General features: G+C 43.7%; 1 protein-coding gene across 2 annotated transcripts; it reads left to right on the top strand.

Annotated features, from left to right (window-relative positions):
- Window positions 1-1,272: 1,272 nt before the first annotated feature.
- Window positions 1,273-23,689, top strand: POPDC2 (popeye domain cAMP effector 2). 2 transcript variants are annotated; one of them, XM_037045567.1, is made up of 4 exons: window positions 1,273-2,267; window positions 11,844-11,952; window positions 17,095-17,503; window positions 22,343-23,689. In XM_037045567.1, exons 1-4 carry the CDS (start codon window positions 1,777-1,779, stop codon window positions 22,426-22,428), a joined length of 1,095 nt encoding a protein of 364 aa, XP_036901462.1. In that variant the 5' UTR covers window positions 1,273-1,776; the 3' UTR covers window positions 22,429-23,689. The 2 variants fall into 2 exon arrangements, with proteins under 2 accessions (XP_036901462.1, XP_036901461.1); XM_037045566.1 differs by having other exon boundaries at window positions 1,277-2,267; window positions 17,095-17,644; window positions 22,343-22,432.
- The last annotated feature ends 3,139 nt before the right edge of the window (window positions 23,690-26,828 follow it).

Here is a 26,828-nt window from a genome sequence, read left to right as displayed (position 1 = left end):
AATACCCTCTAGGTCCATCCTTGCTGTTGTAAATGGTAAGATTTCATTCTTTTCTAATTTTCAAGTAATATTCCATTGTACACCTGTACCACAACTTTTTAATTCACTCATCCGTTGATGGAATTTCCCTTGCTTTTGAGGTATCCTTCCTTGATAGAGTGAAAGAAAGCTCTTGGGAGTCTTTGATTATCTTAGTGTTTGGTTCACTCAATAAATAATTATATGCTCTACTCAGTATATTTGACAGGTTCTAATCTCTCACTAATTGTGCCTAGGTTATTAGTAGTATAATAAAAGTCCCTATTGATCAAGCACTTAAATAGTTCTAGAAGATACTGGGTGTCCTCCTTCCTGTACCTCAGGAGCAGTAGGAGTAATGGTAATAGGACTAACCACAAGAAAGGAGAAAAATCAAGGAGTTATTTGGAAGCCAGGGGGCCATTTCTTAGTTTAATGTTTGCATATTCCAGATTTATCCCTTGGTGAGTCAAAATAGAATCCAGATTTATCCAGAAGTTCCTTGGATGTCATCAAAATTCTTGTAGGGGAGTGTGGGGTTGGGAGTCATGAATCTAGTCCTGTATTTCCACTTATTATGCAAACTATTGGGGACACAACAGTAAGTCAGGTAGACTTGGGTTCAAATCCTGTTCTGCCATTTACATACTACCTGTGGGAACTTGTTACCTCTCTGAGCCTCAGTTGTTTTTTGTGGGGGGGGTTTTCAGAGCTAGAAGGAGGATAATATTTATTTGGGTTTTTGTGATGACAAAATATCATGTGTATAAAGTATATAATCTAGATCTGCTACTTCATAGGCATTTAATAAGTGGTAATTACTATACTTGGCAAATTTCGAGGTGGGTAGGGTGATAGCCTGAGCAAAGTATTAGCATTGCATTAACTATTATTAGGAAAAGGTCAGCTCGGAACTCAGTATGTCAAATAAATACCTAGTGTAATTTACAATGTGACTTAATAAAAGTCTTCATGGGGTTTTCCAGTTCTCGCTGTTAGGATTTTTTCTGGGTTTAGTCCCATACTTTCCTATTTTGATGTGTCCTCCTACCTCTGGAGAGCCCCTGGCCTGCCTGAGTTGTCACGGTAAATTCTGTGCTCACTTTTCCTTTGTTCCCCCGGCCTGCCTCTTGTGACCCGAGGTCTTATCTTGTCCTCTGGGGAGGTATGTTAAGTGCTCTGCCAGCCTGCCTGTGTGCCCGGCCTGTTTTTCCTCACTGCCAGTACCTCTTGGATTCCAATTCCAAACATGGTATCCGTCTAGGGTCACCCTTTCTTCCGGTGCCAGGAGAGACACATTCCAAATGGAACACAAGTGTGCCTTCTGGGCTGGGCTCTCCTCATTCTGTCTGGGGAAAACAGAGAGCAGAGTGTGGGTCCTTCATTGTCCCTCACGGCTGAAGTTTTCAGGCCCATAGTCCTGTTCTTTCCTAGGACAACTTGGGATTTCTGCTAAGAGCCAAATGTGAAGACTGGCCCACGAAATCCGGATCCAAGGAAGCTTGCCAGGGCTCTGCTGGGAGGGCCAGTGCCTTGCTAAGTGAGAGAGGATAAAAAGGTTTTAAAATTCTACATGAAGTGTACTATGTTCTGCCATTCATTCCCAAAGCTACCGGAAACATTCCTCCTAGAAAAGGTGAAGTTGCTGGTGAGAAGCCAGAGGTGAGAAGACATCTAGGAGGACAGACTACTCTATCTTCTGAATTTCTTATGTGGGGCTAGTCTTAGAGCCCAGCAAGGCTTTGAGACACCCCGAAGATGAATGCCAACAGCAGCACAGTGGGCCAGCATCCCTGGCAGGGGCCAGTGTGCATTGGCTGGAAACAGGGTCTGGAAGGGGCTGTCTACCACCTGGCTAACTGCTTCTTGTTTCTGGGCTTCATGGGTGGGAGTGGGGTATATGGATGCTTCTATTTCTTTGGCTTCCTGAGCACCGGCTACGTGTGCTGTGTGCTGTGGGGCTGGTTCGATGCCTGTGGCCTGGACATTGTCATCTGGAACTTCCTGCTGGCAATGGCCTGCCTGCTCCAGCTGGCACACCTGGTCTACCGCCTGCGCAAAGACACCCTCCCTGAGGAGTTTGATCTCCTCTACAAGACGCTCTGCCTGCCCCTGCAGGTGCCCCTGCAGACGTACAAGGAGATTGTTCACTGCTGTGAGGAGCAGGTCTTGACTCTGGCCACTGAGCAGACCTATGCTGTGGAGGGCGAAACGCCCATCAACCGCCTGTCCCTGCTGCTCTCTGGCCGGTAAGCTACTCCGTCACTGCCCACACTTCTCATTTCCCAGTAAGTCCCTTTCCATTTCATGTTCCCTTCCCTTGAGGGAAGGATGTGGCCAATCAAAGAAACCAAAGTAGATTTTTCTAAGCATAGTCTTGCTTCCTCTTTCTTAGCATTTTCCCAGGGGAAACTAGATCATGAGGCATCTTCTTGGCTGGTAGGAAAGGCTGCGTGTGCGCTTGCCACTGGGAGGTGTCAAGTGAGTGTTTCTTGAGCCTGAGTCTAAAACGACCACACACACACAGCAGCGTGTCATGCCTGAGCAGTAGCTCAGTAAGCTTTGAAAAGCTAAACATTTCAATAAGATTAATTTGTTTCTCCCATGTCCGTTCAACATTTGCCGAGTGCCAACTATGTTCAGGGACCGATTCCCAAACGGAGGGGGTTTCCTGTAACCCCTGTTCCTGCTAGGGCATCAAGGATTTGGGGGACATCCTGTACAGACTCTGTGGTAAAGCCATTTTGTACCCACCCAGGTATGGAAAGGGAATACCCCTGTCTGCTTTTCCATTCCCAGTAATTCTACTGAGTTCCTTACAGGCCAAGATGTCAGGTACTGTAAATTTGAGGGCCAGACACTATGAGAGAGTAGTGAAGCCCACACGTGTCTCATTGAATTTGGGTAGAGACACCAGGCTGACTCCTTTTTAAGAACGCTAATGTCAACTATAAACGACACATGGACAAAACCAAGGGGGGGGGTGAAATCAGGGGAGGGAAGTGGGGATGGCTGGGGTAGGGGGAGTGGTAGGGGGTAAATGCAGACAACTGTACTTGAACAACAATAAAATAATTTTAAAATAAAAGAAGGCTGATGTCAGACATGAGAGAAATAGTCTTAGTCGGGGCCCAGTCAGCCTGCGTGGAGTGCTGGCCATTGGCTGGTACCTCCAAACAAATACCACGGCTGGTATTTGTGCTGCTCATTTGGTGAGCAATTGTGGATTCTTTGAAATATTGCCTTAGTGGGACTTGATGTGGGGCTAAGTAGCAAATGATGATGCCTAGGGTCGGCTCTGGAAATCAAGCAAAATATTTCAAAAGGTTTTTACTTCAATTTCCTCCCTTGATTCCTTGAGACCAAGAGAATGTGGTAGAAAAGATAAGATAATAACCATTCCTGACTGGTGTGGCTCAATCGAGTTGGGTGTTGTTCTGCAAACCCAAAGTTTGCAGATTCAATCCCCAGTTAAGGCGCACGCCAGGGTTGTGGGCCAGGTCCTCAGTTGAAGGTGTGAGAGGCAGCCAATCAGTGTAATCAGTGTTTCTCTCATACATCAGTAGTTATCTTCCTCTCCTTCTCCCTCCCTTCCCCTGTCCCTAAACATAAATACATAAAAATATTTTGTAAAAGATAGTAATCAGGAAGCTGTATTCCAAGAGGGGGGATGAAACCAGATAAGACTGCCAATCACACTGGAAAGATAAAGAGTCTGATAATATAGCATGGCAGCTACTACTAGCAGTAATAATATGCATTTATCTATTAATGTTTAGAATTGAAAGTGTTAGTGAAAATATATATTTGTTTTGTTTTGTTTGGACTCAGAGGTCCTGGGTTGAAAGAGATATCAGGTTTTGTAGGTAGAGATTATATTTTATTTTTTTAACTTTTTAAATTTAATATATTTTATTGATTATGCTCTTACAGTTGTCCCATTTTTTCTCCCCTTTATTCCCCTCCACCCTGTACCCCACCCACCCACTGTCATCCCCCCACCTTAGTTCATGTCCGTGGGTCATACATGTAAGCTCTTTGGCTTCTTCATTTCTCATACTATTCTTAACCACCCGCTCTGTCTAGTTTGTACCTACCATTTATGCTTCTTATTCCCTGTACCTTTCCCCCAATTCTCCCCTCTCCCCATTCCTAATGATAACCCTCCATGTGATCTCTATTTGTGTGATTCTGTTCCTGTTCTAGTTGTTTGCTTAGTCCCTTTTTTTTTAGGTTTGGTTGTTGATAGCTGTGAGTTTGTTGTCATTTTACTGTTCATAGTTTTTAGCTTCTTTTTTTTCTTAGACAAGTCCCTTTAACATTTTATATAATAAAGGCCTGGTGATGATGAACTCTTTTTACTTGACATTATCTGGGAAGCACTTGATCTGCCCTTCCATTCTAAAAGAAAACTTTGCTGGGTAGAGTAATCTTGCATGTAGGTCCTTCCTTTCATGACTTGGAATAATTCTTTCCAGCTCCTTCTTGCCTGCAAAGTTTCTTTTGAGAAGTCAGCTAATAGTCTTATGGGAACACTTTTGTAGGTAACTGTCTTCTTTTCTTTTTCTGCTATAAGATTCTCTCCTTATAAGTGTTTGTTTACAAGTAACTATACATTTACACTTCAATTTACTCATAAGAAGTTGTATTTTATTATGAGTAAATTGAAGTGTAAACGAATGCAGTTATTTGTAAACAAATACTTACATAAATATAAATGCACTATGGCTATTGCCCAAATGTTTGGCACTTGTAGTTCCGTGCTTAAAATAAAGACACTTTAAGAAATGTGTTCATTCACGAGTTCCATGCCACTTGCTTGCTCCTCGGAACTCTTCTCTGTTTATTTTTATTAATATAGTTTATTGATTATACCATTACAGTTGTTCTATTCCCCCCTCTTCATTCCCCTCCACCCGCACACTCCCTCCCCCACCATTCCCCCTTTAGTTTATAACCACGTGTCTCAAGTTCTTTAGATTCTATATTTCCCCTACTATTCTTGCCCTCCCCCCTATCTATTTTCTACCTACTGTCTATGCTATTTTCTGTACCTTCACCCCCCTTCTCCTCCTCCCATCCCCCTGTTGCTAACCCTCCATGTGTTCTTCATTTCTATGGTTCTACTCCTGATCTAGCTGTCCTCTTGGTTTGCTTTTGTTTTACGTGTGGTTGTTAATAACTGTGGGTTTGCTGTCCTTTCACTGTTAATATTTTTCATCTTCTTTTTCTTAGATAAGTCCCTTTAACATTTCATATAATAAGGGCTTGGTGATGATGAACTCCTTGAACTTGACCTTATCTGAGAAGCACTTTATCTGTCCTTCCATTCTAAATGAAAGTTTTGCTGGATAAAGCAATCTTGGCTGTAGGTCTTTGGATTTCATGACTTGGAATACTTCTTTCCAGCCCCTTCTTGCCTGTAAGGTCTCTTTTGAGAAATCCGCTGACAGTCTGATGGGTACTCCTTTGTAGGTGACTGTCCCCTTATCCCTTGCTGCTTCTAGGATTCTCTCCTTCATTTTGGTCTTGGCTAATGTAATTATGATGTGCCTTGGTGTGTTCCTTCTTGGGTCCAACTTCTTTGGGACTCTCTGAGCTTCCTGGATTTCCTGGAAGTCTATTTCCTTTGCCAGACTGGAGAAGTTCTCCTTTGTTATTTGTTCAAATAAGTTTTCCACTTGTTGCTCTTCCTCTTCTCCTTCTGGTACCCCTTTGATTTGGATGTTGGAACGTTTAAAGATGTCCTGGAGGTTCCTAAGCCTCTCCTCATTTTTTTGAATTCTCATTTCTTCATTCCTTTCTGGTTGGATGTTCCGTTCTTCCTTCTGGTCCATTCCATTGATTTGAGTCCCAGTTTCCTTTCCATCACTATTGCTTTTCTGTGCATCTCCCTTCATTTTAATTAGTTTAGCCTTCATATGTTCCTCTAATTTGTGACTATAATCAACTAGTTCTGTGAGCATCCTGATAAATAGTGTCTTGAATTGTGCTTCTGAGAGGCTGGCAATTTCTCAGTCGATTAGAGTTATTGGCTCTGGGACTTTGAGCTCTTCTTGCTCCATCTTTTGGGCTGCTCATGCCTGTTACATAGCAGGATCGGAGCCCTAGGTCTTCACCAGACCAGGGCAACTCAGTCGCTGGGTTGTGACGCTGTATGTGGGGGCGGGGTCAATGAGGAGCAATGGCATCCCGTCTGCCACCTCCCGCTGCATCCCCCACAGGTGTGGCACCTGCCACCGTCACCGGGGCCCAGGCATTTCATCCCACTGCACTCGAGTGTGCCACTGCCGTCAGCCCTCCACCCCTGGGTTCGCCCCCTGGGGCCTGGGTGGTCCATCTCACTGTGCGCGAATGTGTGACCATGGTCAGTCTGCCCCACACCCTGACTGGGTCCGGGCTACTTGCGCGCCTAGGTCTGGGGATCCTTCCTGCCTGACCCTGCTCTGCTGCTGGCTCTGCCCCTCTTACCGTCCCCGTTGAACGATTCATTGTTGTTGGACTTCCGTATAATTCAATTTTTTGTTCTTTGGCTGTATCTTTGTTCTCCAAACCTTTGTTGTATTCAAACTTGGTTGTGGGAGAAGGCACAGTGTTTCTACCTATGCCTCCATCTTGGTGGAAGTCCCGGAACTCTTCTCTGTTTAAAGGAGGGAATTGAGGCTGGTGGGAGAAATGCCCACTCCACTTGTGTGGTGCTTATTTATGGAAGTATAATATGATTATCATATGGTTTGTGGATTGACCACGGACTTGTACAAATCCACCTGCCTGTGAAGGGAAGAGAGGAGCTTGCTCCCTCAGCATGGCTTTTCCTAGTATACTTAATTATACATCAAAAACCCAAGTCAGAAATTAGACCATTTTGATTTTTATTTCTTGCTTTTCAAGGTATGGGGGTAAGTGTTTTGTTTTGTTATCTTTTAATGGCAGTCATCCTATGTCAATTTTGCTAAGTTGGAGCTGGGGGAGGAGGTTTCTAGTCTGTGGGCAGGCTCCAGATTTCAGAGAGAATACACCTCAGAGCAGCAGGTAAAAACTCGTTGCCAGGGAGTGAGGACTTCTTGTGCTGATCTCTCCATCTTACAGACTGTCACCTGGAAACCATTGCCGAAACCTCAAACACCCTTTTGTTTTTATTTTAATAAAGGCACACCAGTCCCTTTAAAGATTCAGAAAGTGACTTCCTCACAGTTCATCCCCCTGTTAGGCTGTGGGAGAGTTCCTGTCATATACTTATTATTCAAAGCACATGTGCAGCCTCCTGAGCAGGCAACTGACGTAGGAGGAAATCACCTGTCCATCTAGGAGATCAAATGAAAAAGGGCCTTGTATCCCAATTTAAAAAGCTTCAGGGAGCCATGCAGTTTCATTAGATGTTGCCCACACATGCCTAGGTTGCAGTGCATACAAGAGGCAGTTGATCGATGTTTCTCTCCCTCTCTCTCTTTCCCCTTTCCTTTAAAATCAAAGAGTATGTCCTCAAATGAGGCATAAAAAAAGGTATTAGAAATACCATATCATATACTATTAAGCTGCACATCTATGCTAAGCACATTAAGACAATGAGTGCTGGGAAAATATTTTTAATTATGTACTCAATCCATTTGGTGTATTTCTAAAGATGCAGTACTTTTTATTTATCAGTGAAAGAAGTTAGAAATTAACTTCAAAAAAATCACCAGACGGCTACCAAATTTCCTTGAAAGTCACAGTCACATATATACTGCATCCTGGAAAAGAGGAGGGGCAAGACAGGTCCCACCCATTTCATGAGTTTCATCAAATACCAGACCTACTCAAGGGTGGAGACAAAACGTCACTTTCAAAAAGTGAGATTAAAAGTATGTTATTAAATGAAGCATTTACCATACTCCCTAATAGCACCAGGTAGGGGACATATTTTCTAAACTAGATGCAAAAGATTGAATGTAGAATCACTCCATCCTCCTCTCCTTAAGGGCTATCCAGTGGTTAGTGGAGTTTTAAAAATGACTAAATAAAAGCAACCCTCTACCCTCCCACCTCTCCTCCCCCAAAAGGGGGAAAAAACTAGGTATTCCAGATTACTCTCCAAGGTGGAAACTGGAAGCAGTTTTAACAACCCAAAATAGTCTGTTACACAGTTATCACAGGCATGCCTTGCTTTTAAACAAACAAAAAATCTTTTTGAAACAACAGAACACTAGTACTGATCACTTTTTCTGGCAATACATCATTACTCAAAATTTACTGGTACTGAGAAGGGCAAAAGGGCCATGCCTATGGGCTCTGTCTCACACGAGCATGTGCATAGGTTTAGGGGCATTTGTCATTATTGCAAAAATGAACTCTTATTTTTAATCTTTAATTTGATTTAACATTGCTTTTAGTGGGATTCCAACACCAGCTGTGCAGGAAGGGTACTGGAGACATGTGCCTAGCAGTACACACCTTCTTTGGTTCTGAAGGCTCCAGAGCAGCCGATATTGCTTCATCAAATATTGTACATTCTTTAGGCCTTTTTTGTGAGTGCAGAACACCCCACATATGTAACAGCATTTGGGTCATGGACCAGCTTTTTGGAAGTCTCTGGAGTCATAGCCTTCTGTTGTTCTTGGCAAATGGGAAGTTTCTCGATAGTAGAAGGGTCACCTCTGAGATCAATTTTGGTCCCAAGAGCAAGCTATTACAGTTGTCATGATTTTTCCCCCTTGCCTCCCTCCACCCAGCACTCACCCCCCCAGTCCCTCAGGCAATCCCCACACCATAGTTTGTGTCCATGGGTCACACGTGTAAGTTCTTTGGCTACTCCATTTCCTACACTGTACTTTACATCCCCATGGCTATTCTGTAACTACCTACTTGTCCTTAATTTCCTCACCTCTTACCCCACTCCTCCATAACCTCCTCCCAATTGACAACAATCAAAACCCTCTCTGTATGCATGATTCTGTCCCTGTCCTTGTTTGCTTAGTTTGTTTTTTAGATTTAATTGTCAATAGATACATATTTTTTGTCATTTTATTGCTCATTTTGATATTCTTCTTTTTCCTAAATAAATCCCTTTAACATTTCATATAATCATGGTTTGGTGATGATGAACTCCTTTAAGTTTTTTCTTGTCTGGGAAGCTTGTTATCTGCCCTTTGATTTGAAATGGTAGCCTTGCTGGGTAGAGCAATCTTGGCAGTATGCCCTTGCTTTTCATGACTTTGAATATTTCTTGCCAATCCCTTCTAGCCTGCAAAATTTCTTTTAAGAAATCAGTTGATAGTTCTGATGGGGATGCCCCTGAATGTAAATAACTTCTTTTCTCTTACTGCTTTTAAGATACTCTGTTTATCTTTAACCTTTGGCATTTAAATGATGATGTGTCTTGGAATGGGCCTCTTTGGATCCATCTTGTTTAGGATTCTGTGCTTCCTGGACTTGTATATCTATTTCCTGTATCAAATTAGATACGTTTTCTTTCATTATTTTTTCAAATAGATTTCCAATTTCTTGCTCTTTTTTTCCTCCTTCTGGCTACCCTATGGTGTGAATGTTGGAACATGTGAAGTTGTCTCAGAGGCTGCTTACAGTATCCTCATGTTTGTGGATTCTTTTTTCTTCTTGTTGTTCTGACTGGTTGTGTTTTTACTTCCTTATGTTCCAAACCATTGATTTGATTCTTGGCTTCATCCACTCTAATGTTGTTTCTCTATGAACTGTTCTTTATTGCAATTAGTATAGCCATCTTTTCTGACTGGATCTCTTTTATGCTGCTGAGGTCCTCACTAAGTTCCTTAAGCACCCTTACAGCCAGTGTTTTGAACTCTGCATCTGATAGATTGCTTATCCCCATTTTGTTTAGTTCTTTTCCTGGAGTTTTGATCTGTCCTTTCATTTGGGACATGTTTCTTTGTCTCCTGATTTTGGCAGCTTCCCTGTGTTTATTTCTATATACTAAGTAGAGCTGCTATGACTCTGTCTTGGTTGCATGGCCCAGTGCAGTACGTGTCCTGTAGGGTCTAGTGGCACACCCTCCCCTATCATCCAAACTGGGTACTCAAGGTATACCCTTTGTGTGGGTTGAGTACACCTTCCTCTTGTAGTTGAGCCTTGATTGCTGTTGGCAGGTCAATGGGAGGGACTTGCCCAGGTCAGTCACGTGCAAGAACTGGTTGTGACCACTGACCACCAACCTCCACCCTCTGTGGAGGATCAGCTGTGCAGGGGCAGGGTGGTAGTGCTCCAGTGTGGTCTGTTGCTGTCCACTGGGTGTGCCGGCTCTACATTTCCCAGATAATGCAGGTCAAAGTCAGCTCCTACCTGTGTTTTGCTTAGGGCCACCCTGCCTGAGCTATAAAGCAATCTGAGATGGTGGCTACTTGTGCCGGGCTTGGAGATGCTCAGGTAAAGCCAAGCTGTGAATGTGGATTGCCTGCTGCTACTGCTGGGCCTAGGGCCACTTAACAAGGAGTATGGGGGCTGGGGCTCACTAAGATCAGCTGTTGCTTATTTGAGAGGATTTAGGAAGTTGTGAAGCATGAGCCAAGACCTGCCATGCATATGGAAAGGTCACAGTTAACAGTTTGGTGGACCCATAAGTTGGGTGGGACAGAGTCTCAGGGAATCTCTAGGGTGGGGCAAACAGTGTTAGCCAGGTTGATGGAGTCTCAGCTGTGGCACTTACCTGCGAGCACTATGGCTCTGTTGGGGGAGGGTTCAGAAAAGGGATGATGGCCTTTCTGTCTGGGAGAAAGCTGTCCCCCAGCTCTTGCCTTGGTGTCAGACCCTTCGCTTCCTCCCTGTTTGCCACTGGTGCTTTTCAAGCTGCTACCCCGGTGCTTGAGCCTGGAGGGAGTGAGTCAGAATAGGTGAATCCATGTGCAGGTTCTTTAAGAGGAAATTTTGGGGACTCCAGAAGTTTCTTCTATCAACAGTCTCCACTGGACTTTGCAATCAGGGGTTACGGGGACTTATCTTCCAGATACTGGAACACTGGGCTTGAGGGTGGGGAGCTGGTGTTAGGCTGGGACTCCTTGCTCCCGAGATCTCCCTCCCAAATTTTAACTACCACACATGGGTGTGGGACCAGCCCATTCTGTGTTTCTGCCCTTTTTACCAGCCTGGATGGATGTGGTTTCTTTAATTCCATAGTTGTCAGACTTCCATTCAACTCAATTTCTCATAGTTCTGAGCAATGCTTGTTCTATAATTTAGTTGTAATTTTTATGTGATTGTGGGAGGACATAAGCTATGTTTACTTATGCCACCATGTTGACTGGAAGTCCTCTCTCACATTTTCAGAGGATGGAGAGATACCTGAAAACAGACTAGAAACATATCAGTTTATGGATAATTCAGTGGTCATAATCCTTCAAAATCCTTTTGCCCTGCAGTATCGAAAATTCCAAGAGCATATGACTTTCCACTAATCATAAATGTGACTACTTAGTTGTCCAAATAGTTGGTACATATTCAGATGGAAATATGTTGTGCAGGATATCAGGAGACACATTTTACAAATGTCACATGTCCCAGAACAATGCACTTAATTGTCTGCATTGCTGATACAGTTTCCTATCCACTTTAAATATTTCAGATACGATGATAACCTCAGCTTCTATGTAGAGATCTTTTTACCTGCTCCCTTTGCCTAATTGAGACACATCCTTTCTCAGTATATAACTTTAGAAAAGAGGTTGAAGCTAAAACTCTGAGTTTTCCAGGGAAAAGAAGAAAAAAATCCATACTGCATCCTTATCATTCTCCATTTTGTAATACGTCATTTGAATTTTTAAGAGGATTTGGTTAGCCATTCACTTTTTCCCACATGGTCTCTTTTCTCCCTTTGCCAGGGTTCGTGTGAGCCAGGATGGGCAGTTTCTGCACTACATCTTTCCCTACCAGTTCATGGACTCTCCTGAGTGGGAATCACTGCAGCCCTCTGAGGAGGGGGTGTTCCAGGTAATAGGGAGCCCCATAGCAGTACCATCCTGCTCATCCCACTGTAACCCAGCAATAGCCCCTTCCCCCATCTTTCCCCTCTGACATCTGTCCTTGGAACCACTGCCAATATGATGCTAGAGATGCGAATGTTCTCCTTCTGTGGAATGAGTGCCCAGGCTCTGGGAAGAGTGAGATGCGATAGGACCTAATAGGTGGGCCATGCCACTCCCATTCCTAAAACTCTTCCAGAAGACTCCAGTGACCACAGTATAAAAACGCGCACTTCTGCCTGGACCAGTGTGGCTTAGTTGGGTGTAATCCTGCCAAGTAAAAGGTTGTGGTTTCATTCCTGGTCAGGGCACCTGCTTGGGTTGTAGGTTTGGTCCAGTTGGGGTGCATGAGAGAAGCAACCGATTGATGTTTCTCTCTTTCTCCCCTCCTTCCTCTCTCTCTAAAAATAAATAAATATAACATTTAAAACACACAAACATTTCTTAGAGAGTAATTTAAGACCTTTAGTGGTATCTAGCCATATCTCCAGCCCCTCCCCTCACACTTTTTGTTCGTTTCAGCCATACTGAACTAGTAGTACTGCTCTCGACACAGTACATTGTTTACCACGGCCGTGTCTTGGCTCCTACTCTCCCTCCCACCTGAAATGCATTTCCCCACAATAGACAAGGCTATGGCATCTCACTTCCTCTGGAGCCTGGCCAAATGAACTTCATTAGCCTCCATCCCCACAGCCTATTTTTCTTGCCTGTATGCCTTTCTGATCCTTGTACTTATGCTGACTGGTACACTTATTGCTCCCAGTTCTAATGGTCTGGTTTCCTTTCTGCCTTCTGCACAGCAAACTCTTCAAGAAATCTATGCTTCTCCTTCTACCTCTATGTTCTAAAGGACAGTACCTTGAACACATAGGCGTTCAATAAAGGTTGGCTTGGCAGTCAGCAGTTAGTGTCTCAGAGGACTTCTTGGGATATTCACGTAACCACTCCAAAGTGGAGACCTGGCTGTTTGTCCCCTCCTCTCTTCCCTGCCGGTCCTGAGTCTTCAGTTACCTTCTTTGTAGTTCTCACTTATCAAATGGCTAGTATCTAGCAGGCGCTACATATTATATTGCCTTATTGATTCTCAGAGCTGTTCTCTGGGTTGGATATTATTATTACCCCCACTTTACAGATGAAAAAACTGAGGCTCAAACCATCACATAATTTGCCCAAGGTCATCTAGAAAATTGGCAAAACCAAGCTGCCTGGCTGTACTATTTCTAATCTTTTTCAAAATGGAAGGGTCATCAGGAGAGTAACGTTTACACGCACACACACACACACACACACACACTCACACTCTTACAGGGACTTCCCTGTCCAGAAAGTCTGCTAGTACTAGGTCCCATGTGTCTCCTACCACTTCTATCAGGGAGTCTCTAAGGCTAGCACATGAGCCAACCCCAGAATAGATACATGCCAGGCAGGACCATCTGGCTGGGCCTGCTTCCATCCCACCCTGACTTGGCTCTGTGAGGAAAGAGCCTGAGAGGCAACCCTGATCCCACTGCAAGGACCACCAGCCTTAGACAACTCCCCCCCTTATCAGGTTCCTCCCAGCAAACCACACACACACACACACACACACACACACACACACACACACACACGCCCTCTCCAACCCACATAGAAGTCTTTTTTGAACCCCCCCCAAAGCCATAAGAACCTCTGGAGAGCTGAGTCAGGTCCTGAGCCAGCAGGACCAGGCTTTGTTTGTGACAGTGACAATGAGGAACAGGTGGTGGGTGAGCTGAATGTCCTTCCCTAAGTTATGCTTGAAGGGAAGGGCTATTACCCCAGATGACTCCTCAGCCTGGAATGTAGTTATCGTTATATTCCTCCAATTAATATTTTTAGCATGCACCTCATTTAGGAGCAATGACATCCACAGGTTTACTGTGAGAAGTCCCATTTCCTCTTTGCAAATGTCAAATGTTGTCCTGAGTTATAGCTCATCCTGCCCTTGTCTTTTGCAATCATATTCTTTGTTGACCAAGCCACGGTGACTGCCTGAATCATAACTCTGACTGTGCTTACCACAAGTGAATCAACATTTTCCACACTTCTCGGTTTTCACTGGACCCAAGCCCTCTTTACATATGTTATCTCATTTAATTCATTCAACCAAACTCTGAGGTGAGAATTGAAGAAAAATCTTGTCAAACTTATAGACATAAGTTGATAAACAGGTTTCCTGAAGACCTTTGGGGAAGGATTTTATATAGGACATGAGAAAGTGACATTAGGTAGTTCAGCAACATGCAAAATGGGTGGTCTTCACCTGATTCATCCGTTCACTTCAGTAATGTGTATGCTTCTCATATATCAGGCACTGTTAAACACATCAGGGAACAGAACACATGACAGTCCCTTGCCTTCATGCAATTTATATTTTAGTAGGAGAAAAAAATAAGCCATAGACATGAGGAATAAGTAAATTATGTAACTTGTTAAAATCATAACTTCTTTTTTTTTTAAATAGAGTAGTATAAAGGAGACATAGTTGCATTGTTAAATAGGGTCATGAACATCTTTGTTGAGCAGGTGACATCTGAGCAAAGACTTGAAGAAGGTGACAGTGCAAGCCCTGTGAGTATCTGGAGGAAGAGCATGTCAGAGAGAGGGAGGAGCCAGTGCCAAGGCCCCTTGGTGGGAGGGGCTAGTATGTTTGAGGTACAGAGAGGAGGCCAGTGCTACTGGGACAGAGAGAGGGAGGGGAGAATATAGCAGGAGAGGAAGTCAGAGAGGTGATGAGAAGCTAGAGCATATATTTTCTAGAGTCCAAAGGATTTCCTAATACATTGAATGTAGTGTGTGGAGAAAGAAGAGCAAGGAAGACTATAAGGTTTTTGGCCTGAGCAACCAGAAGAAGAAAGCTGTGATCAACCGAGATTAGAGAAATTGTGGGTAGAGCTGATTTGGGGGGAAGAAGGGAAGTTCAATGTGGGATATATTAGATTTGTGTCATCTATGAACGTTTAAATAGAGATGCTGCACAGGCAGTTGGATATTTGAGTCCAGAATTAAGCAATGATGCTTGAAGTTGAGACATCAGTCTGAGAGTTGGCATACAAACAATATTTAAAACTGTTGGGTTGGATGGGATCACCAAGTGAGTGAGTTCAGACAGAGGCGGGGTTCAAGAAGCAAGCCCTAGGATGTTCTAGTGTTTAGAAGTTGAAGAGAAAAAAGGACAGCAGCAAAGGAAGCAAAACGGAGCTCTCAGGAGATTGTATGAGGAGAGTTTGGCTTACTGGGAACCAAGTAAAGAAAGTGTATCAAAGAGGAGGCCGCGATCAACAGGGTCAAGCACCATGAACACTGACTGACTGCTGCAACTTAGAGGCTGTTGGTGACCTTACCAGGAACAGTGCTGGGGAGGCCAGGGGCCACTGCTGACTAGTTTAACAGAGGGGACGAGGAGAAGGACTGGAGCCAGCAAGTGTTGGTAATGTTTTCTATGCAGTGTTGCTGAAAAGGACAACAAATTAATGCAGCGATAGCTCACCAAAGAAGTGAGGCGAGGAAAAAGGATTTTTATTTTTAAAATTTTGCTGTATTTTAAAATGGAAGAAGTAACAGCATGTTCATAAGCATGGCTGTTGTCTTTGTGTTTGACTCTGAGGACTTTGGTTACATCCCGATTAAGCTCTTACACTCAGCTTCACCTTCAGTACCCTGGTTTCCTGTTTGGGAATTGTTAGTAAGCAAATCTGAAGTACAGGCTGTGCCAGAGAGTGACCACTACTTGCTGAACAGATAGTAATTAATGGATTGTCAGTACTTACTACGCTCAGAATTCTTTCTCATGAAGCAACAAGCTCAGAGAGAGTAATTTGTCTGATGTCCACAGAGCTGGTTAAAGGGTAAAATTGGAATATTACACCAGTTTCTGACCTTCTGATGTGGTAATTTAAGGCCCTATCTTCAGTGGTGATGATTATGGAGAAATGAGTAAAGAAAATGGAAGAGGGGAAGGGAGAGGAGTGGAGGTTAATGGGAGATCCAGTAGGTAAGGCAGAAACTATAAGGATTGTGTAAAATCTCTAAGAAAGAATGTAAAGTCGACCCTACCTTTAATTAATAATGCACATATAGAACTTAACAAATGCCTGGCAATTGAGTCACCTCTCCTTAAATATTCACTGTCTCCATTCACAAATTTTCATCATGAACTCTTCCATCCTTCTCACTGTTAAGGTATTTTGGCCACCAAGATTATTAAAAATTGTGTGATTTTACACTGTTATTCACTATCGCAAGCATGTTTTCATTTTAACCCTGGCTTTAGCACTCATCGTTGTTTTAACAAGGACTTATCAAGTACCTTTGTCGTGCTGGGCACACATCATTTACCTTGCAGATGTGATGTAGCTTGGCATCCCAGGCACATAAGGAGTGCTCAGAAGTTCCCAGATGACTAAATCAATGAATGGTGGGGTGCCCTCTGACTTTGTGCCCTGAAGATTTTCTCTTCCTGTGTGCCCTTTTTCTGACTTGAGTCATCAGATCTGGTTACATATAGCAGCCAAGTCAAGAGCAATTTCACGGCCCTGAATCCCAGGCTAAGTTCTGTCCACTTGCTGCAGCTTGGCATACCTAATACCCAGGGAAGATCTTCTCTAACTAAAATATTTTCCAACTCCTTTTGCATCCCTACTCCAACACATTCTTCTTCTTTATTAAAACAAGTTGTCATCGCTATTCTGACCTTTCTTCAGAGCATCAGGAGGCCCCTTATTTCCCTTGAAATCTCAACAGACTCAGACCCTTCTACAGCCATTAGTGATATCAGTCATTGGGACTGTAGACTATGAGAGCTGAGGAGACCAGATGTAGAAACTGAGGCTCCAGGAGATGAGGTCCCAGTGAGTGAATGGCTGGTCCCAGGGCTCCTGACAAGGGTATGTGCCCCCACCCCCAATCAGTGCACACAAGTGAAAGTTAGTCGCTGGACCTCCTACAGGCAAGGCCATGGCGGGAGGGATGTTCCCACAGCTTCTTCAGTAGAAGTGCAATTGTTTCCCAAGTAACTATGTTTCTTTCTGCCAAACATGGACACATGTTCTAGTTTAAACCTTCACTTTTTGCTCCTGAACCCTCTCAGGTCACTCTGACTGCTGAGACTGCATGCAGCTACATTTCTTGGCCCCGGAAAAGTCTCCACCTTCTTCTAGCCAAAGAGCGATACATTTCCCGCCTCTTCTCAACACTGCTTGGCTATGACATCTCCGAAAAGCTCTACGCTCTCAATGAGAAGCTCTTTGCTAAGTTTGGGCTGTGCTTCGACATCCGTCTCCCCAGCCTCTACCACGTCCTTGGTTCTGCTGCTTCAGACGCAGGGCCGGAGTCCCAGAAAGAGGAGGAGGAAGTCCATGAGCCAGCTGCATCCCCTCCTCGGGCCACACCCACATCTGTCCAGCAAATACCCCCTTGCTCTCCTCTTCCAGTTGCCACCAACCCTCATGCACAGCCTTCCCGGGCCAGGATGTCTCGGCCTGACAGCAGTGTCCTGGGTGAGGACTCCACCAGTCTGGTGCTGGAGGATTTTGAGGAGATGTCAGGATCAGAATCGGTCATGGATTATAGGAGTGATGGGGAGTACATGAGGTGAGGGGAGAACTAACATGGGCACAGCCACCGGCTCAGGATCCTGTGTAAGTACTCAGAAGGCAGCGGCCACACTTTCCTGCCTCCAGGTGGCCTTAACTCCGCTTGTAAGAGCAAAAAAAAGCATTCAGTGAAGGCTGTCCTCTCAGAGGACTCCTAGAAAGTGCCATTAACCCAGCCTTACTGATAGCCACTCACTGCAGGTGCATGCAACGCATGAGGGAATTGTTTAACTCATTCTTTATTAAATGTGATTGCATTTTGGAAAATGGGCTGGTTGACATTTTGAGCAAGCAGTTAGGTTGCTAATTTTTTTTGCAAGACTGTGCTGATAGATAAAGGAGATTTTATTTGTGGCATGCATTGTGTGTGTGTGTGTGTGAGAGAGAGAGAGAGAGAGAGAGAGAGATATACATTTTAAAGAGGGCATGGTTCTGATTCTCACTGCTTCTTCCTGGCATAGAGTCAGCTCTGGGATGCAGTCATTATGTAGCCTGGATTGCAGTTATCTGTTAAAATGGCAAATTCCAAAGAAACTTGTGATATCAGCTAATAATCCTGGGAGGAAAATGACCCCGCCTTGCTCTCCTCTCTCCCAGTGGAGAGTGTACTGATAGCTCAGGCAGATGATTGGATGCTGCTCTGACCGGATGTGACTATGGTCAGGTGTATATACTGCAGCCCGGTTTTCCCCACAAAGCACCCCTGTGCGAGCTGGGGTGGGCACGGATCTCGGGGGACTAGTGGTATGTGCAGGATTTCCCTCCTGGGTCTGAGAAGTGGACAAGAAAGCCCGAACTAAGTAATTCGGGGAAACTGCTTTCATGTCCCCTTTGCTGCTCTCCCAAGGCCATGGCATTTTCCTCGGGGACTCCACACAACCACAGTAAAGGCTTGGCTTCTCCTGAGGAAATCACCACCTTTTTTTTATTTGGAAGGCATTTCCAAGGAAAGGAGTCAGGCCCTAAGAAACTCATCATTTTTGGGAAGCACTGACCAATTTCCTGAGGAACTAGCCCAGTGAGGAAGGTTTCCAGGTACACAAGGTGAATGAGTGAATGTTTGTACATTTTGAAAAAGAAGTTATATAACTGATAAAAGAGGCAAAAGAGGTGAATGTAAAGAGGTGAGATATTTGGTTTTATAGATTTGGAATGTGCCATGTCCTGTGGTACCAGTGTCCCTAGAACCATAATTGAGCTAATTCAAGGGTAGTTCCAAGGATCTCTCGGGCACCTGAGATCACTTCGTCGACGTCCTCCATTTGCATTGTCCACTCTCATGGCTGCTTTTTCATTGTGCTGATATCCACCTCCCTGCTTACCTACACCCTTCCAGGTGTAGGATTATGTCCCTCGATCCCTCTCTTTCTCCAACTCACCCGCCCACCTGTACACGGACTCAGCAGCTCTCTGTGTTCTCATGCTCTTCTTGCCTTCCTTCTCTTTTCCTGGTTCTGTCCATTCTTTTGTTTCTTCCTTCTTTCTTAATTCTGCTCAGTCTTTGGTTGCCTCAATTTGCTGCTCTTAAGAAGAGAAACAACCTTCCCTTCTTCTTCTCAGTTAATTTCTCCTCTTCATATTTGTCCTTTCCATCTTCTCCACCTTATTGTTTATGTATTTATCTCCCCATTACCTTCTTTTCCTTCCCCCACTTTGCTGCCTTGCTCTATCTATTCTTCCTCCTAAACAACCCTGTACCTTCAACTTAGTTTTTTATCCTGACTCCTCCGAGATCAGTTCTTCTCCCTCTGCCTACAAAGAACACTACTCAAGTGAATGTGTGAAACTTTTCAACTTTAGACAGCTGCACATTTCATGCATGCATTCTCCCAAACATTTGGAAACAGGCAGCATGGTAAATGGAAGGAGGCCTGGAATGGGGGACCAGGCTTCTGTGTCTGCCTCTGCTACATTTTGCAAACCACACAACCTCACTGAAACTTACTATCTTCATTTGGCTGGTTGACCCCCAAAGTTCCTCTTATTTATAAGAAAAAGCAAAGGATAAGTCATCCAGAGGAGGAAATGGGAAGCAGTCAGTCAGCAGTATAGTGGACCCAGGGTGTCTTTCAGCAAGAACTCTGCCATGCCACAGTTTCTCCTGTGGGTTAAATCTGCCTTCCTCCCTGCGGGGTGGTGGGTCAAAGGTCCCTCCATTCTTCACCTGTGCAGAGTCTGTATCACGGCAGAGCAGATGTTCTCTGCGAAAGGAGGCCACAGCTCAGGCTCCAAGGTCCGCCACCTTTAATTCTCTCCTATGAGGTTCCTCTTTCCAAATTCAGCCACTTCTGAAGCTTGGGATAAAAAAATTGCCGGTATAACTCACTTTATTAAGTATTGGTATTTGCAATATAAAGAGAGCAGTGTTTTTATTTAATGTTTGTTTAAGGAGTAGAAAGGAAAAATATTGTTCTCTTCCAAACTACAGATTTTTCAGAACAACCTTCAAACATGATCAAATTGTCCAGATGTCAGATGCCTTTTCGGGTTACCCTGTGATAATGAGACGGTTTAAACCAGAGATCCCTTTCTAGAACTGTACTGTTGTACTGTTAGATGTTTGGTGTGACTTATTTCCCATTAAACTCCTTCTAGGGTTATTATTGTAACAAATAGGCACAGTCCCTTGTGATTGGTAGCAATTTACTATCATTTTCTTTATGGTGTAGGGCACAGTTCACCACTTATTCCCTGGCTGTTCGTCACCAAAACTGTAAACTCATTGCTATTCATCCCGGCACAACACTTACATAAGAGACAGGAAGCTAGGAAGCTGGCTGAATGTTACGTGGTTGAGAGACGTAGCTTCGTCTCACTGACACCAGTGCTTGTCCCTCACACAGATCCAATTTAACACCAACTAAAAATAGTCAGTGTTTCCACTGGAGCTGTTATTGAACAGAGTATGTTTTCAGTCTTGAGGTTCCCAGAATTCACGCAGAGTCTCATAGCTAGACCCCACATTAACCCGGCTTTGCTAGAATCTTCCCATTTAATTCTATGGCCACTTTCCACAGTGTTCCTCTCAGTGTCTTACCTACAGGAGATGCTCAATGAATACATCTGTGAGTCCATTATCACAAATTAATTGAAAGCTGTCTGAAATTTGGCCAGTTTTGATTATGTGTTCAAGTTGTTCTGAACTCTCTGTGGTTGGAAAGTAAAAACTATATATTGTTTTCTTTCTCTCTATTATTTAAATAAACAAATGAGAAAGAGATCACAATATGGAGACTGATTTTGGTCAGGGAGAGAAACCAGGACCAAGACAGAGTTCCAAGGGCCAGAGAACTCATTCAACAAATGTTTACCTTGATTTGATGTCATTCTTGAGGATAAAAATGCAGTAAAGGCTGAAAGCTACAAGGAGAAATATTTCAGCTCACTGCTAATGATGGATCACCTCACAGAGAAGTCAGTTACTTGTCACTGATAAAGTGCAAGCAGACACAACAAAGAAATCATGTCAGAGATCTTTAAAGGTGACTCAGGCTCTGAGAGAAGGGTACCTCAGGCTATTGCTATTAATATGCCTTCTAACTCTGTGATGATATGATTCTGTGGTTCTGAGATGTGACTCAAGTCCTGTCACTCAGCCACCACCAAGAGCAGGTCCTCCTCTGCTGAAGAGGACCGACTGTCTAATAGATCATTAATGTCCACGACTCGGTAGACAGGCAGCCTGTGTCTACCTTACCAGGTTGCTGTGTGAGGAATAATTGAAATAAAATATATAAAGGCAGTTTGTAAGTTGTAAAGTGTTAGTTTAATGTATAAGGTGTTTATATGTGTGTACAACTGTTTGGCAGTCTCTCTCTCTCTCTCCTTCTCTCTCTCTCTGTCAGAATTTCATAATCTCCCCATTTTATTTCCCTGAGTCTGGCTTTTCAGGGAAGGTGGCAATTGGTAGAATCCCCTGACAACAAAAGGAACAGCAAAAAGGTGGAGGCCCAGAGAAAACCCACACTAGCTCCTCAGCCCCTGAATAACGTAAGTGGGGGCTGGAACAGCATCTGTTTTTCCCATTTTCTCAGGAGGACACAGATTGCCACCACACTATACTCAGGCTCTCTCCCTCTGGAGTGGCTACAAGGTACTTTGGTGGCTGTCAGTGGTGTTGAAAAACAGCACTTTTCTCGTGGAAGCTGTAAAGACTCCTGGACAGAAAACTTGCCCTTGGAGGTAGCAGGACAGGTGATACCCAGGGGTCTCCCATTCTGGGTCTCTAGGTGGTAGCACTAGTCCACCTGCCAAGGCTCCACATTCAGCCAGGTAAGTCAGAGGCAGCGGTTCCCTCCCAGCCTGCTCATTCTCAGGTTCTTCTTGCACTTATGCCTTACAGCACTCATTGACCTACTTACCCTTCTTCCTGTAAAAATAAAAGTCAGAGGTCTTATAAAGCTCATCATTTTTATCTACAGAGTTTTTAAAAACTTAGTGGTGTTAGGAAGCAGAGTTCTACAGCTTCTTCATAGGTGGCAACAGAAGTTGATCTCTTGGCCTCTTATAAATTGAGAGAATTGAACTATATAACTTCAAAGCTGACTCATCCTAATATTGTAGGATGAAATGATTCACAGATACAACTACCCATGTTATTGTAGGTATTGGGTAAAGCTAAAGCATTGGGAATTTGTAGTGGTAAAAACAAAACAAAACAGAACAAGGTAAAAGAACCCTGTGAAGTTAGGCAAGCTATCGGGAGCCGTAGTTCTGAAATCCTCTCTCTTTTTCTTTCCACAGCTTCTAGAATTCCTCTCCAGAGCTATTCTCAAGTTATGTCCACAGGACAGGCCCCCTTGGCTCCAATCCACACTCCTGAACTTTAAGGATCCATGAACCATCTTTTCCTTGGGCCACATTCAGCTTCACAGGAAGGTCCTTGTATGTGCACCCCTCTTCCCCCTTCTAGAAGGCTCGAGGGCTGGTCAGAGCAGACACAGAAGGTGCCGGCACTGCAGCTGCTCCCAGGGCCCTGGGTGACAGAAACTCACCTCTACCAGCTTTTCTTCCAGGTGAAGGCATCTAAGAGGGCAAAAAGCACAGGTTCCATCCTTTACTACTAAGCCACGTTACCACGTAGCCTCATGGGCCTCATCTGCCAAGTGGGAATTAGAAACCCACCTCACAAGGTTGTCGTGAGGATTACATGAGTTGATTTGGGTAAAACACCTAGCACATGGCACCTAGTAAGCACTCAATAAATCATTCGGTTCCTTTCCATGTTGTTTCTTTTCAGTTTCTGGATGGATCAGTGATTCAGTTTGTGGAAGTAGAAATTTTAAAACCTAGTTTTCCCTTAAGCTTTTAAGTTCAGCTTACAAATCTCTTGTTCTATGTATGACCCTAATATTAAACAATAAGATTTTAAAAGGATTTGTACAAATTTAGTTAATTAAGTCACCTTAAACATTTTAAAGTGGATTTATAAATTTAACATATTCTATTTTATTTTTCCCTTAAATACTTCAACCTCTATTCCAGTTACCTATCACTATGTACATTCACCCCTAAAACAATGACTGAAAATAACCACAATGATTTATTTTGCTCATGAATGTGGAGCTTGACTGGACCCAGCTGGGCTATCCCCACTTAAGGTGTCCCATGCTGTTGCATTCAGATAGTGGGTGGGGTTAGAATCATCTCAAAGGCTTCTTCATGTACGTACGTGTTTGGGGCTTAGTCTGGGAAGCCTCAAACAGCTGGAACAGCTGGGGATCCTTGGGTAACTCTCTCTCAATTGTCTGTTCACTTTTGTTGCTGTGTAGTACTATGTTGTTTGAATATACCTCAACTTATCCATTCTACTACTGATGAGCTTTGGGTAGTTTCTAGCTTGGGACAATGAGTTTATAAAGTAATAGCACTGTTATAAACATTCTTGACTATATCTCTATCTTTTAGTGCACATATATATACATTTCTTAGATGTATACCTAGGACTAGAATTACTAAGGCATATGTTCCACTATAGTAAATATTGCTAAACAGTGCTCCTAAATGATTATACCAGTTAATATCCTCACCAGCAGTGCGTGAGTCCTAGTTGTTTCTTACCCTCCCCAATAGTTGGCTTTTTCATTTTTTTTTTAAATTTATCCATTTGGGTGTATGTAACAGCATATCATGTGGTTTTAATTTTTATTTCCCTGATGAATAATGAGGTTGAGTACCTTTTTGTGTTTTTCTTAATTCATATACATATTCTCTATTGTGAAGTCTCTGTTCTAGTACATGTCCATTTCTCTATTTGTGTGTATGCTTTTGCTTGTTGACTTAAAGGAATTCTTTAACTATTCAGGTTAAAAGTTCTTCATTGTTTATGTATTCAAATGTATTTGACTCCTCTAAGGATTAATCTTTTCCCAGAAGACTCCTCAGTCCCCTGGGTAAATTGATTTATTGTGGCCCATAAATAGTTTAAGGTAAAGCTGGATCCTTGACACATACACAAATGAGCACTAGGTTAGTCCATCATGGAAAACATTACATGAATATATTAAACCAATATATGACCTACAAACATTCAGCAGAAGATGTCACTTCCCATTTCTGGGATCAAAAAGGGTTCATGGAGAAGTTGACTTTGAGCTGTGCCTTAAAATACAGAGTTAGGCAAAGCAGAAGCAATTTAGAGGAAAGAAAAAACGTAAGTCCAAGTCCCAGAAGGAACAAAGAAGGCATGCCTGGAGAAGAAGAGAACTGATGGCTTTCAGTGACTAGCTGTGGAATCTGAGCTCTGATCCCAAGAGTGGGAAGTTACCAGGAAAAGGATGCACTCAAAGCGGTGCTGAGGGAGACTGTGTTCAGTGCAGACCATGGAGTCTAGCAGAGTGCAGCTGCTGCATAAACATTCCTGTTCTGAAGGGCTTAAGTAGATACACCAAGTCAGGGAAACAATTGAGACTGTTGAAATGGTCAATGGGGTTTTGAGATACCAAAGGCCAGAACCTATGATGGCAATGGGAACACAGGGGCCAACACCTAGGAAAGACCCTGGGGAGGATTACCTGGGAAGGGAGTCTTAGAGGTCTGTACCTTCTTCCCTTTATATTCTTGACACCCTGGTTTCCTGCAGACAGCCCCACAAATCTTTTTTTTATATTGGTTTTATAGAGGGATAGGAAGGGAGAGGGAGGGAAACATGGACTTGTTGTTCTACTTATTTATGCATGTATCAGTTAATTCTTCTCTGTGCCCTGACCAGAGACCAAACCTGCAACCTTGGCACATAGAGATGATGCTCTAACAAGTGAGCTACCTGACCAGGCCCCCCACAGATCTTGATAACTGAAGAAATGTGAGCAGTGCTTGCAACAGTTTCACTTCTACTTGTCATTGAATTTATACACTGATGTATCCATTGCTCAGAAATTTCCCTGGAGATCATGAGACTTTATTTTACTTTTAGTTCACTTCTCTGACGTGATCCATCCCGAGAGTACTTTTTGGCACAGCACATGATTTCCAGTTGTCAGCTGCCAACTGATGGATACTCGATAGCCTGGAATTGCCCTGTACTTTTTTTAAAATTGCTTTTTTTAGAGGTGGGGATGGGGGGGGTGGAGAGAGAGAGACATAGATTTGTTATTCCACTTATTTCTGCATTCATTGGTTGACTCTTGTATGTGCCCTGACCAGATCGAACTGCAACCTTGGTATATCAGGCTGACACTCCAACCAACGAAGCTACCTGGCCAGAGCCGGCCCTCTACTTCCTGGCCCTCCTCCCTGATTCCTACTCCTCCCTCAAGGCCACTACAAATGCCCCCTCCCTTCCCACACTCTTCCTGCCATTCACTCTGTGCCTGTCTGAATTAACCCCTTGTCCCCTTTAAGGCCCTCTGGGACCACCTCCCCTAGCTGTCATCACCCTCTTTAGACATCCTCTCTAAGCACTTGACGGCTGGACAGATTCTTACTTGTTGATGTGATCTCAGCACCTAGACAGTGCCACGTGTCACTTGATAGTTGAAGAAACGTTTAGTTTCACTTTCTAGTTTTCTTTGCTTCTGCCCCCCTATGCAAACCAGAATACCTCCTCTTTGACTCTTGTGTTATTGAGGAAGGAGGTTCTTCCTGTCTGGTTTCCAAGCCCTGCTGAAGAGCTCAGAGCTGATGTTCCTCCAACCCCAGCTCTTGCCCACAGGCAGCTCTGCCTTCTCACCTTGCTCCTCCCTGATGTGTCTGAGAGGAAAACACCGGTGACTCCACCTTTCTCCGATTTCCTCTCTTTACTCTGATTTTTTTTTCCTTGTAATTTGATTCCTTGTTATTCACTACCTATCTCCTATTTCTCTTCTCCTTTCCCCTCCAATAGTTCCTAAATTATTTTAACATCTGTATTATCTTAATCACAAATATAAACATTTTTTAAAACCCTCACATTTTGCCCTGGCTGGTGTAGCTCAGTGGATTGAGCCCGGGCCTGTGAACCAGAGGATCGAGGTTCGATTCCCAGTCAGGGCACATGCCTGGGTCGCAGGCTGGTTCCCTGCAGGCCAACTCCCAGCAGGGGACGCACGAAAGGCAACCATACATTGATGTTTCTCTCCCTCTCCTTCCCCTCTAAAGATAAATAAATAAATAAAATCTTTAAAAAAAATAAAACTATCACATTTACACTGTTACTGTATCTAACCCAGTAACCCCACCTCAATGCGAAGGTTTGAGAAGGATTTTTTTTCTCATGTACATGGGTGTGTGATTTCAGCTTCTGGCCTGAGATCCAGAGAGGTGTCATGGAAATCCTCTCTTTTCCCTCAGTGGTCAGTTTGTTCTCCCCCTCCCTGCTTCCACTGTGTTGGATATACTTCTGTGTTTGCAGTGCCCCCACTCTAATTCTTTCTCTTTTTTTTTTTTTTTGCTGGTTGTAATATCTTTTCTTTCTTTTTTTATTGTTGTTCGAGTACAGTTTTCTGCCTTTTCCCCCAGCCCTCCCCACCACCCCAGCCCTTCCCACCTCCCTGCCCTGTTTTCACCCTGCCCCTTGTTATTATCCATGTGTCCTTTACCATTGCTCCTGCAAACCCTTCACCCTTTTCCCTGGTAATCCCCTCCCCTCTCCCCTCTAGTGACTGTCAGCCTGTTCTCAGTTTCAGAGTCTTTGGTTATATTTTGCTTGCTTATTCATTTTGCTGACTAGGTTCCTGTTAAAGGTGAGATCATATGGTAATTTGTCTTTCACTGCCTGGCTTATTTCACTTAGCATAATGCTTTTCAGTTC

The sequence above is a fragment of the Sturnira hondurensis genome, unplaced genomic scaffold (assembly GCF_014824575.4).
Source record: "Sturnira hondurensis isolate 20B ecotype Veracruz unplaced genomic scaffold, ASM1482457v3 Scaffold0004338, whole genome shotgun sequence".
In the NCBI taxonomy this organism is placed as follows: domain Eukaryota; kingdom Metazoa; phylum Chordata; class Mammalia; order Chiroptera; family Phyllostomidae; genus Sturnira; species Sturnira hondurensis.
Note: the sequence above shows the minus strand (reverse complement) of the source record. Positions and strands in the feature narration are given on the sequence as shown.